Source organism: Salvelinus namaycush, chromosome 29 (genome assembly GCF_016432855.1).
Source record: "Salvelinus namaycush isolate Seneca chromosome 29, SaNama_1.0, whole genome shotgun sequence".
Classification (NCBI taxonomy): domain Eukaryota; kingdom Metazoa; phylum Chordata; class Actinopteri; order Salmoniformes; family Salmonidae; genus Salvelinus; species Salvelinus namaycush.
In genome coordinates, this window is record NC_052335.1 from 14,021,537 (window position 1) to 14,034,527 (window position 12,991).

Here is a 12,991-nt window from a genome sequence, read left to right on the forward strand (position 1 = left end):
TCTTACAGATTTTCCACTCAAACTAGACTATCTGTATGCTGTGTGATAAGAATCATAACGACTAATTAAAACACACACACACACTAATTTAATTTCACTCAATTATGCAAATGAACCTATAGACCGATAAGCTTGACCGGTCAAATGTATTTATGTTGACCGGTGGCAATTTTATTTATCGTTTTAACATTTATTTTTTTTAATCGTCCAAAAGCCAGCTGAAGGAAACCCTGCACATACAGTACACACATAACCATTATAAAAAGGAGCCTGGGTGGGGAAAGTTCTTTATCGCCAGACATGACGATTGATTTTGGCCTCAGGGCACTGATTAAGAAAGGCTATGTTCCATTTTAGGGCCCTCTATCCCTTCCTTCCTGCCTCCTTTCCATCATCCCTGCTCAAGAAGAGGAAGTCACTTCCTAGGAGCTGAGCCCCTCGCCCTCTCCAGTAGGAGGACGGGAGACTGAGGAAATCAATTCCATTTCAATTCAGTGAATTTAGAAAGTAAACTCAAAAGCTGCATGTTTTTTATTTCCAATGTGGATTTCAGATTTTTGTTGATTTTTTACAAACATTAGATCAAAGTTACCCCAGGCTCTCAGTCCAGTGATAGCAAAAGGAGGAAGGGACATAGGGGCAGTGTACGGTATGGCTAGGCCAGATCTGGGCTGAAGCGGGACAAACCAGCCTGCTGCTTTTACCTCACGGCAGGCCCGGGCTTGTCGACTGTTCAACGCCGCTTCCCCCCAAAACCTGTGCTAATGGTTAAACCGTGGGACAGCTAAACGGGCTCTCTGAACATTTCACGCACAGCTAGGCTTGTGGCCTTCTCCGTGGGGCTTCTGGCTAGCCAGTAGGGAATAGTATAGGGCGTTGAGGACAATCCTCTATGAAGAGATGCTTCAACAGCTCAGTTGGAAGGCGCATGGTTGCTTATAACAGTAGTTGTGGGTTTGAATCCCACATGACCCACATATCCTACTGTATATGTGTTAATTGGATGTCCCTTCAGATAAAATGCAAAATCCTCTCCTAAACTACCAAAAGAACAAAAATAATTAAGACTCCAAGAAAATCTCTTTCAATTATTGAGATGGGAATGGATGCCCACTCCAAACTAAAATTTAAGAGTGTTCTCTCCCTTTCCAAGTCACACCATTACAACTATTACCCCCATTCCTTCACCCTTCAGATTGACACCAACTCTGGGCTCTCTCCCCTTGCCTTCCCAGGGCCCGTGGTGAGGACTAGTGCAGCACAAAGGACTGCAGTGGGGCCTGCTGTAGTGGTAGTAATGACATGAACAGATGCTACTTCTAATGGCTATACCCTTCACCGCTCCCCCATTAAAAAACACCCAAACACGCATGCAAAAGACCCCACAAATACACACTTTAAAAAAAACTCAGCACAATAAACACGTGCTGTTACACAAATACTCCAATAAACAAATGTGCTAACATAACACTGAGTTATGTAGGTAAATGCAGTGCATTCAGAAAGTATTCAGACCTTGACTTTTACCACATTTTGTTATGTTAGAGCCTAAATCAAAAATGTATTGATTTGTTTTCCCCCCTCAATGACAAAGCAACAACTGTTTTTTTAGAAAAGAAATATTGTTGATAAAATAAAATAAAACAACTGAAATATCAAGGAAGTTTATAGTGTTTATACAGGACGTACCGCCCCCACCTTCTGTCAACCAATTATGTCAATGTGGACCTATACGGAGAAATACAGTGCCCTCCGCATTGTTGCAAAATTTGGAAAGCGCACGTCAGTACAGAGCGTGATTTAGCTTCTGCAAGCCTCCGGAGGTTCCGCAATTGCGTCACACCCTCTGTACAGAGCCTCCGGACAGCATTGTTAGATCAAGCATAAATTGTCTTTCAGCTAGCGCTAGTCGGCTGTACCTACGCCAAAACTCACGTAATTTTCATCCTATAGCTTGTTCTCCATCTTCTTTTTAAATAGTGAGCCAACACGTTTTCAGCACTTTTATTTCCATGACTGATCAAAACAAATTCTCTCTCATCTCGACATATAGTGAGCAATATGTTTGGAACATCAAAACCGCTATCAAATCGCGATTTAATAAAAAATAAAAATGGGGAGATTCGTGAGAATCGCAATATATATCGTATCCGCACCTACAGTTGAAGTCGGAAGCTTACATACACTTAGGTTGGAGTCATTAAGACTCGTTTTTCAACCACTCCACAAATTTCTAGTTAACAAACTATAGTTTTGGCAAGTCTGTAAGGACAACTACTTTGTCCATGGACACCAGTAATTTTTCCAACAATTGTTTACAGACAGATTATTTCACTGTATCACAATTCCAGTGGGTCAGAAGTTTACATACACCAAGTTGACTGTGCCTTTAAACAGCTTGGGAAATTCCAGAAAATTATGTCATGGCTTTAGAAGCTTCCGATAGGCTAATTGACATCATTTGACTGAATTGGAGGTGTACCTGTGGATGTCTTTCAAGGCCTACCTTCAAACTCAGTGCCTCTCTACTTCACATCATGGGAAAATCAAAAGAAAATTGCCAAGACCTCAAAAATAATTGTAGACCTCCACAAGCCTGGTTCATCCTTGGGAGCAATTTCCAAACGCCTGAAGGTACCATGTTCATCTGTACAAACAATAGTACACAAGCATAAACACCATAGAACCAGGCAGCCGTCATACCGCTCAGGAGGGAGACGCGTTCTGTCTTCTAGAGATGAACGTACTTTGGTGCGAAAAGTGAAAATCAATCCCAGAACCTAACTGAGTTAGGTTTGTAGGCCTCCTACAAACCTAACTCAGTTACACCAGCTGTCAGGAGGAATGGGCCAAAACTCACCCAACTTATTGTGGGAAGCTTGTGGAAGTCTACCCGAAACATTTGGCCCAAGTTAAGCAATTTAAAGGCAATGCTACCAAATTCACTCAATTAGTATGTAAACGTCTGACCCACTGGGAATGTGATGAAAGAAATAAAACCAGAAAAATCTACTATTATTCTGACATTTCACATTCTTAAAATAAAGTGGTGATCCTAACTGACCTAAGACAGGGTATTTTCACTAGGACTAAATGTCAGGAATTGTGAAAAACTGAGTTTAAATGTATTTGGCTAAGGTCTATGTGAAATGTAAACTTCCGACTTCAACTGTAAGTACTGTGATATCGTATCCTGATATCCCTGGCAATTCCCAGCCCTAATGAACTATCAAATACCCTTTTCACATTATTGTGCCGACCCAAACTGCATTGGCTCAGCTTTTTATTTTTACATTGTCCTTTCTAGCATGGTTCCAGCAACTATGGTGGATAAGTAGGCCTAACCAGGCCAGCACAGCAGTACAATTCAGCTTGGCTCAGCTCAGTGTGAAAATAGTTAAAGATACTGATTGCTCAATACAAAGCCCACCCATATAGATTATCCCATGCAGATACATATTCCAAATCTAAACATATCTATCCAGTGTAGGCTATTTGGGGTTTATGAAAGTATGAGACCCACCACCATCAGCCTCCTATTTTAAGATGCTACCATTTTCCGCTCCCTTTACTCCCTTTCTTTCTATTCCATCCCCTCTCCTCATAAATTTGGTCCCTTTCCCTGACCTTTTTTCAGAGAGGAAACCTGAAACAACCTCCACTTTTACCTTCACATCTCCATTGGAACCCACCCATGTCTTGCCTCCACTTTCAACAAGAATTTCCATACCGTTTTTTGAACACTGATTAAAGGTGCAGGCCAATATTTCTCTCTAATTATAAACATCCGTTTACCCTTTACAAAAAGGACCATTATGCAAACCAACTCCTAGAGGTTAACCCCATGGTCCTGTCATCGTCCACTCTGGAAATGTCTGCAGAGGCACTTCGACTGAAGGCCAGATTCGGATGTGCCAGGGGGGCTTTTCACTGGGAAGTAGGCCTGCATTTTTCAGTTTACTGCTCTTTTCTCTAGATCGCCATTCTTTCCCAGTAAAATGATCTCTCAGGGGTTGGTGGGGGGAGATGCAGGAATGAGGGCTTAAACGGCCCATGAAGTACCCCAAGGGCACAACACTACTGCTCTCTGAATAGCAGGTGGGAGCCTGGCGATGTGCTTTGACACTAAGGTGCGATATTACCCTTCCACTGGCCTTGTCGTTCGTCAGGATTTTATAGTCATTGTTCAACAGTGTAATAAGTCCACAATTAAGACCACCTTGTTTCACCCAGAATGTTACTGTATTTTGGCAATTTATAGGGTGGCCATTCTATGAGAAGTGATTGCTTCCTGAAAGATCAACGACAGACAAGGGAGTCATGATTTGTCTGACCCTGGGCCCCTCAAAGGTGATACTTATTTGGTGATTCAAAGCTTCTTCGGTGGGAGAGTAGTTTCTACCTTCCTCTGTACTGGTAATGTGGATCACACAGACTTTTTACCCTGCAGTGGGCGGTATTACCATGTGCTTACCATCATCCACTTATTCAGACTGATAAGACTTAAACGAAGCAAAGAGCCCCTTTCAGATATGCATAAGAGACTGACAGCATGCGACCAAAGCTGTGGTGATGGGACTGGAGTGACTTTACTCTGATATAGAAAAAGTGGTTACAATAGTGTCAACACACCTCAGTTTTTAAATCTCCACGATAAATACCCAGAGCTTATATCGACTGAAGGGAGAAATTGTCAGGATGTTGGCTCTTTCCAAAGCTCATTGAAATGGCATTAATATTATATTTTTGAGGTTACTAGGTAACATGTCAAAGTGAACGGTATGGGAAGGCATTGGGAAAAGCGACAGAGGGGAGCCATGTGGGAATTTAAGTCTTCACTTCTTGACCACAGACCATTAGGGACTCCTCCTCTCAGCTGACAGCGAGGGCGATGGGGTGGTGAAACAATTGAAGAGTGTGTGTGTGTCAAGCTCTGGCACAGAATTTTCTCTTACCAACAATGAAACAGGTCAATGGCAGATAGAAGCTCACCTGTCATGAGTTCGCATGAAGTCCCACGATTTCTTTGTCCCATTCTGTGAACGAAACAAAAACAGAAAACAACAAATGACATTCACATTCTGAAACCATTGTGCTAGGACTAGCTGTCCTACACGTCGGTGGGCTCGGATGGATATCAAATCATCCGTGAACGCATATAAAAGGCTCTTTTGTAAATCCAGGTGTAGACTGGGGAAAGGAACTAAACAAATAAAAACAATGGCTTCACACAAGACATCGGCCTCCTCTTCAGTGCGTCAAACATAGCTACCACATCAATAAACACACTAGCCTACTCCCACAGAAAACATCTTGACGGACAAACAGAAACCAGCATAGCACCTGCACCAAAAAAGTGCCTATTTACAAAGTCCTTTGGGCTATTGATGAGTCGACTTTGGCGATTGGCTATGCCAAGACTAATCAGAATTAATTTCCTCTTGCTATCAGTTTCTGGCTTGGACAGTGTTAAAGCTTGGCACTTGGGAGCCAGGTCCACCAACTGTAGAGCCAGGCCCAGCCAATCAGAATGAGTCTTTCCCCACAAAAAGCCCCTCCGCAGGTGAAAAAGCAGGATGTGGAGGTTCTGGGCTGGCGTGGTTGCACGCAGTCTGCAGTTGTGAAGCCGTTTGGACATACTGCCAAATTCTCTAAAACAACATTGCAGGCGGCTTATGGTAGAGAAATTAACATTCAATTCTCTGGACACCGTTCTGTTGGACATTCCTGCAGTAAGCATGCCAATTGCACACTCCCTCAAGACTTGAGACATTAGTGGCATTGTGTTGCCTGACAAAATGGCACATTTTAGAGTGGCCTTTTACGGTCCCTAGTAGAAGGTACACCCGTGTAATGATCATGTTCAATCAGCTTCTTGATAAGCCACACCTTTTAGGTGGATGGATTATCTTGACAAAGGATAAAATGCTCACTAACAGGGATGGCACAAAATTTGAGAGAAACACGTTTTGTGCGTATGGAACATTTCTGGGATATTGTATATCAGCTCATGAAACATGGGACCAGCACTTTACGTGTTGCATCTATATTTTTGTTCAGTGTGCATATTCTGCCATTGAGCTGAGAGAAAATGTTTTAAAGCAAATTTCTTGCAATTCTATGCATTTTGCCATGGCTAATGCTCTGTTATTTTGCTCAAACATAATAAATACTGCTAAATTAAATAGTTTTTGGAATTTTAAATTCTCCCCGTCTAGCTTTTATTTTGTTGATTGATAGTTGGCAAAGATGATATTATAAAACAAAATAGGTCCATTATCTATTCTACATACTTTATATCTGGTTTTAGTCCTTTTAAGTTTACACTGAAAGTGTTTTTTTTTCATCCCGAAAATGTATATATTTTTTTACACTGCTTGGACTTATGAAGCCTGAAAAAACACTTAGGTGGCTCGCCTAAGGATTTCAATCCCTGCCTCTCTCCGCTACAGTTATGTAAACCTCTACGACACACATACACACAGTCCCTTCTTAGGTAAATCTCTGGCATGTTTGATTACTTTGACGCCTGGGGATAGGAATTAAGCAGAGCAGAGCAGCACAAGATGGGGCATGTAGGAGAACACTACTATAATACTAGGCGGAAGGCATGAGTCTTGTATGTACATAAATGCTATTGTATAGCAACACACACCTAAAAACATACTGCAAAACATTGTCACCTAGCACCGGCTCACATAGTAGACTACAGTTCAACAAAAGGGGCTTACTAGTGGGTGAGTAGGGAAATTAAAACCCCAGCGGAGGGAGGGCTGTGGGCCTTCACACCTGCAGACTGACAAAATGTCTGTCTGTGTATGTAATTTTGTGTCTCAATAGAAGAATCTATGACATACTGGCTCAGTGGCTTGCATCATGTCAAATTTCAAATATCTAAAATACTAATAGCAAGACATTGTAATATTGTGATGCTAGTTAAACTCCGCTGTGTAAGAATGATAGACTGGATAAATAGGGGTTGGGTTGCACGATAAGCATTTTGCCCATATTTGGGCTTAGCAGATGCCCATCCTGCCACACCCATCTCAGACTGGACAGGCCCCAACAGAGAGTAGGAGGGTTGGAGGGAGGAAGAAACCCCTGTTAGCTCAGATGACAGGAGTTTACTAGAAAAACTGAAGTAAATGCCAAAGATGCCTCATGTGGGTGTATGCTGGCACTGGATTCAGAACCACCCAGGTTTTTTAAGGACTTTGCAGTGCCAGCACAGGGCAAAATTAAAGGCCACATTCCTTCCCTATGTTGACTCAGATGACAGGCCATCATGGACTTACCCAGCATCCAAGGGCTCCATGCTACTAGTCCTGCTGTTATATGGCGCTATGGCAACCTACTGGACACACTGCTTTTCCTACGCAAGATTGTTGTTTTATCTATAGGATTCTGTTAGTTATTGATTATCCATCTACCCACACTCTTCTGCTATACAGGAAACAAGCCTATGGCTGGCTAGTCAACTCTTCTGCTCCCGAGTGGCGCAGCAGTCTAAGGCGCTGCATTTCAGTGCTAGAGGCGTCACTACAGACCCTGGTTAGAGTCCAGGCTGTATCACACCTGGCTGTGATTGGGAGGCCGTCAATGTAAATAAGAATTTGTTCTTAACTGACTTGCCTATTTAAATAAAGTTACATTTTAAAAAAAATGTAAAAACACTTGTGATGTTCATTTCATCACAGGTTATAAAAAAATATATCCACAATTTTGATAGGACAGGGCCTTTAATGCAAGTCGGGTAACTGACCATGCAATCTGATGGTTGGTTGGACGGATGGTCGATCCAGGCTGGTTTGGTCATTAGGTGATGATTACAGAAGTTAATTCTCGAGACAGAGACAGTTGACAGGCCATCGGCTCACTGAGCCAAACGAAGCTTTGCAATTTCAGAAACTTATCCCCATGTTATGGTTAAACAACTACGGCATGACCTAACAAGTCCTTGGTCGTCAACATAAGAGGCTTGATCTGTTAATAAGAAGCTTGCATAATGGCCAATGTGCATCATTAACTGCTGGCTCTAGCGTAAAATGAGAGTGTGGAAAGTGAGTTTGCATACTGCTCCAGCAACCGAAGCGCAGCAAGAGAGGCCACCCGGGTCATGTTTGCTTTAGGGCCCCTTCCGTCATCCCTGATAATGAGTATTTTGGCTCCAAAATGTGGCGGGAATTGCCGTTCGTGCCAGCGAGAAGCACGTCCAAGGGTTATTACCCCAGAGAGCCAACAAATGGCTGAAGACAAACAAAATCTTCTGGCCATCACAACCTTGCGGCGCATTCACAAACCGAGAACGTGTTAAGGTGAACTAGTTCCTAGCGAGGCGCACTCAATGAGTGGTTCAACATCAGCCCTCACCTTTCTGAAAATAAAGTCCTAATCAATTTCATGAGGGAAATTAGAAAGCACATTATAGGCCTGTCTTAGATTATACAGTACCAGTCAAAAGTTTGAACACACCTACTCATTCAAGGGTTTCTTAATTTTGACTATTTTCTATCTTGTAGAATAATAGTGAAGACAACAAAACTATGAAAAAACACATATGGAATCATATAGTAACCAAAAAAAAGTGTTAAACAAAACTAAATACAATTGAGATTCTTTAAAGTAGCCACCTTATGCCTTGATGACAGCTTTGCACACTCTTGGCAGTCTCTCAACCAGCTTCATGAGGAAGGAGTTCCCACATATGCTGAGCACTTGTTGGCTGCTTCTCCTTCACTCTGCAATCCAACTCATCCCAAACCAACTTAATTGGGTTGAGGTTGGGTGATTGTGAAGGCCCAGTCATCTGATGCACTCCATCACTCTCCTTGGTCAAATAGCTCTTACACAGCCTGGAGGTGTGTTTTGAGTCATTGTCCCATTGAAAAACAAATGATAGTCCCACTAAGCACAAACTAGATGGGATGGCGTATCGCTGCAGAATGCTGTGGTAGCCATGCTAGTTAAGTGTGCCTTGAATTCTAAATAAATCAGACCGTGTCACCAGCAAAGCACCCCCACATCACACCACCTCCTCTATGCTTCACTGTGGGAACTCCACATGCGGAGATCATCCGTTCACCTACTCTGCGTGGTGTCCTTTAGTAGTGGTTTCTTTGCAGCAATTCGACCATGAAGGCCTGATTCACGCAGTCTCCTCTGAACAGTTGATGTTGCGATGTGTCTGTTACTTGAACTCTGTGAAGTATTTATTTGGGCTGCAATTTCTGAGGCTGGTAACTCTAATGAACTTATTCTCTACAGCAGAGGTAACTCTGGGTCTTCTTTTCCTGTGGTGGTCCTCATGAGAGCCAGTTTCATCATAGCGCTTGAGGGTTTTTGCGACTGCACTTGAAGTAAACTTAAGTTCTTGGAATTTTCCGGACTGGCTTACCTTTGTCTCACAATAATGATGGACTGTCGTTTCTCTTCATCTATTTTAGCTGTTCTTGCCATAATATGGACTTGGTCTTTTACCAAACAGGGCTATCTTCTGTATCCTACCCCTACCTTGTTACAACACAACTGATTGGCTCAAACACATTAAGAAGGAAAGAAAATTCCACAAAATTAACTTTCAACAAGGCACACCTCAGTATCATACAAGTGCATTTTTTACTTAAATTTAACTAGGCAAGTCAGTTAAGAACAAATTCTTACTTACAATGACGGCCTACCCCGGCCAAACCCGGATGATGCTGGGCCAATTGTGCGCCGCCCTATGGGACTCCCAATCACAGCCAGATGTGATGCAGCCTGGATTCAAACCAGGGACTGCAGTGACACCTCTTGCACGGAGATGCAGTGCCATAGACCGCTGCGCCACTCGGAAGCCCCACAATGGACAAGTGAAGTAAACACAAAAGCCAAGCTGAAGCAAAGCGGTTGAGTCTTTTGGAAATGAATAATCAGTATAGTTGACTAAGAAAGCCAGGCTATCAGGTGTGTGCACACCTCAAAGGAATCTACACATATTTGTATAGGTGTGGAAATATATTTTCTCCTGTATGAGACTGGAAAGGGGGAAAGGTTCAAAAGGCACCATTTCACTACAAGCACGTGCTTGCGTGCATAGTTGTGGAGGTGGGCATGTTTAGATCTGCGGGCCTGTTTGGAAGTGAGAAACTGGGAAATTAAAATGGTGACTGGCCCACATAATGACCTGCCTCAGAGGTCATGGTACAAAGCATGATCCATCAAAGCACACTTTTCCAGCTTCTCTACCCAATACAACTGAGCAAATTACTGCATACGCATGTACAAACCAATTACAAAGAAGGGGAAGAATCAGGTTTCTGGAGCATCAATGTCAGACTTAGCTTTTACTGTAAATGACAGTAAATACCCCAGCCCAAATTCAAGGGGAAATGAGAGTCCCGCAGAGAAGCTACAAGTTCAAGCAGAACAGACATGCCAAACGCATGAAAAGCGATGACGAGCACTGAAAGTGAAAGCAGGGTAAATCCACCGCCTCTGTACATGCGCCCTGACATGCTTACGGGAAACGCAGGTATTGACACGAGTTCCCGATTCAGTGGAGGCATGTAATTACTGACACAAAATCCTGCAGTGTCAACTAACAGCGCGAGTGTCTGACACGCTTGCTGCGGTTCCTCCCTGGGGCCAAGCCAACTGCACCCTTCTCACTTTCCCTTGGCGAGAGCAAACTACTGATGAGGGAGCCAATGATAGAGCACCTGTCACCATTAAGGTTGAATACGCTTTGCACTTGGGGGCTTTGCAAACATAGTAGGTGGGTGATCACGCAACATTTTAGCATCATTTTTGTAGTATACATTTGATTATGATCTTTTAGTAGCCTCACGAGTCCAGGAAAGGAACGAGTCAACTCAAAAGATAGAGAGCTGCCAAAGTGTAGGAAACACCAGGTGAAGCTATTTTAGTACAAGGCATTATGCTTGAGAAATTCATCAACCATTGATGATGGGTAACACTGCAATGACAATGCCCCACTGATGCATCTTCAAAAGGCTTGTTCAAATCATGCAAAATGTGGGAATTAGGCTTGTTCTGTAAAAGCCCTTTTATGGCAATGATGTGCAAGAAGCCGTAAGGCAGCTTGTAGAAGTGGGTTTTCTAAGCGACCCTCAGCAAAAGCTATCAAGGCACAGCCAAAGCAATCATCCCTGACCGTACACACTTCCAAGTGTTTGGTGCGCCACGTGCTGTTCCAACTCCTCTTGTCTCCTTCAGTGCCTCTGAGGGTTTTCTTTGGGGATGAGGGGACAGCTGGCAAGCTGAGAGGGGTGCGAAAGTGGCACTGTGGGAAGGGTCTTGGCTCAACTGCATGGGGCAACCAGTGGAAGTCGCACGGTGCTGGGAGGCAGGGGGAGGGTATCCGGGTATCAAAGAATGAGCCATGGTGACACAATGAGCTCTTTTGAGAGGCGCAATGGGCCTCTAGGAAGATCAAAGGCGACAGAGTCGAGACCTGTGTCAGCTCCAAGACAAATAGGCCAGGTCCATTGGGTGCCTCACACACACACACGACAGCCATGTGTTCGATTCAGTGTAGAAATTAGATACTCTGACTGTCTATTAATAAAAGTGCTTACCTTTGAAATATGTAAGCAGCATAAAAGCAATGAGCCTGTGTCTATACTGCAGTCAGAGTAACCCACCCTACTACAGATTCTAAATGTGCAGTATTGAGGACAACAAAATATAGCTTGGCCTACAGCAAAACTATCATTGTATTCAGAAACAAAAGAATACAGAGCAAGCATCGTTTTCAGACAATCTTCACCTGCATCAACTCCACATGTTCCCTCTTTTTATGACTGGTCTCAAGGTGAGGAACTGATGTTCCCCTATGAGGGACAACCTGTTTGGGGCCCGCCTGCCTGTCACCCCCCTCTGGTACCCTGTCACTACACCCAGATGGTGGCGGTCCCTCATTAACAGAGGCCACTTACTGGGGCAGCTTGAATAGCCCTTGGGGACCCCGAGAATCACCGGTGACACAGATTGCAATACAGATCACAGGGAAGAGGGGAGCGCAGGGAAGCTGCAGGAACCTTGAAGTTAATGTGGTCCCCCTGACTCAGGGCGCAATAAAGACAGATCCTCGTGTGAATGGGTATTGAAGGGAGGGGGAGCCTTGTTCTTTTAGGTGCTTAAAGTCTAATTACCATCGTTCCCCTAGTTTATAGTGCTTCGACCCCGGCAGCTGCCGAAAATTTCAATTGCTGTCACGCTGCCGGGTACAATGGCAGTCTTTAATTCCAACCATGTGCCATTCAATTTCCCAGGATTTAGGCCCCGCTCCTTGCCGGGCTCCCTGCGAGTGACAGTGGGTGTGTCATGTTTTGAAGCGCTTCTGACACCATTCATGTGTATTCTCATAGTGTGCATCAAGTTTCACACTGGCAAAGAGTGGCATGGTTCCTCACAACTTAATTGGGGATTCAAGCAAGAGGACACCGCAGCCCCTTGTGGCACTCAACCACAAGTAGCCTAACATGGGCAACAGCCTTAGTAACCATCTACATAAAAACTCCCTGCTTCTTATAAAGTCCAGCAAAATTAGAGATGACGACCTGAAAGAGGTTGTCACTTTGTGGAGTGACTACCTGAAAAAGAAAAACAAAAAACATACACTCCCCTCCGTATTCATTTGTACAGTGAAGCCCAAACGTTTTAATTTAGCTCTATACTCTTTTGGATTTGAGATCAAATGTTTTATGGAGGCGACAGTACAGAATGTCACCTTTAATTTCATACATATGTTTTATGTTTAAAAACTAAAGCACTTTATGTATCTAGTCCCCCCATCTGAAGGAATCATAAGTATTTGGACAAATTCCCTTGGTGTATTACATTCAGTCAAAAGTTTAGTATTCCTAGCACGCAATGCCTACATCAAGCTTGTGACTCTACAAACTTGGAGGAATTTACAGTTTGTTTGGTTGTGTTACAGATTACATTGTGCCAAATAGAATTTAATGGTAAATAATGTACTGTATAATTT

At 43.4% G+C, this 12,991-nt stretch overlaps 1 protein-coding gene across 1 annotated transcript in view; it reads right to left on the bottom strand.

Annotated features, from left to right (window-relative positions):
• The window catches only part of nudt14 (nudix (nucleoside diphosphate linked moiety X)-type motif 14), a 74,802-nt gene that overhangs the window by 24,729 nt on the left and 37,082 nt on the right, over positions 1–12,991 (bottom strand). Inside the window, exon 2 of the mRNA XM_038968798.1 lies at positions 4,993–5,036. Within this exon, the coding sequence (XP_038824726.1) occupies positions 4,993–5,036 (44 nt within the window). The remainder of the gene's footprint in view (positions 1–4,992; positions 5,037–12,991) is intronic.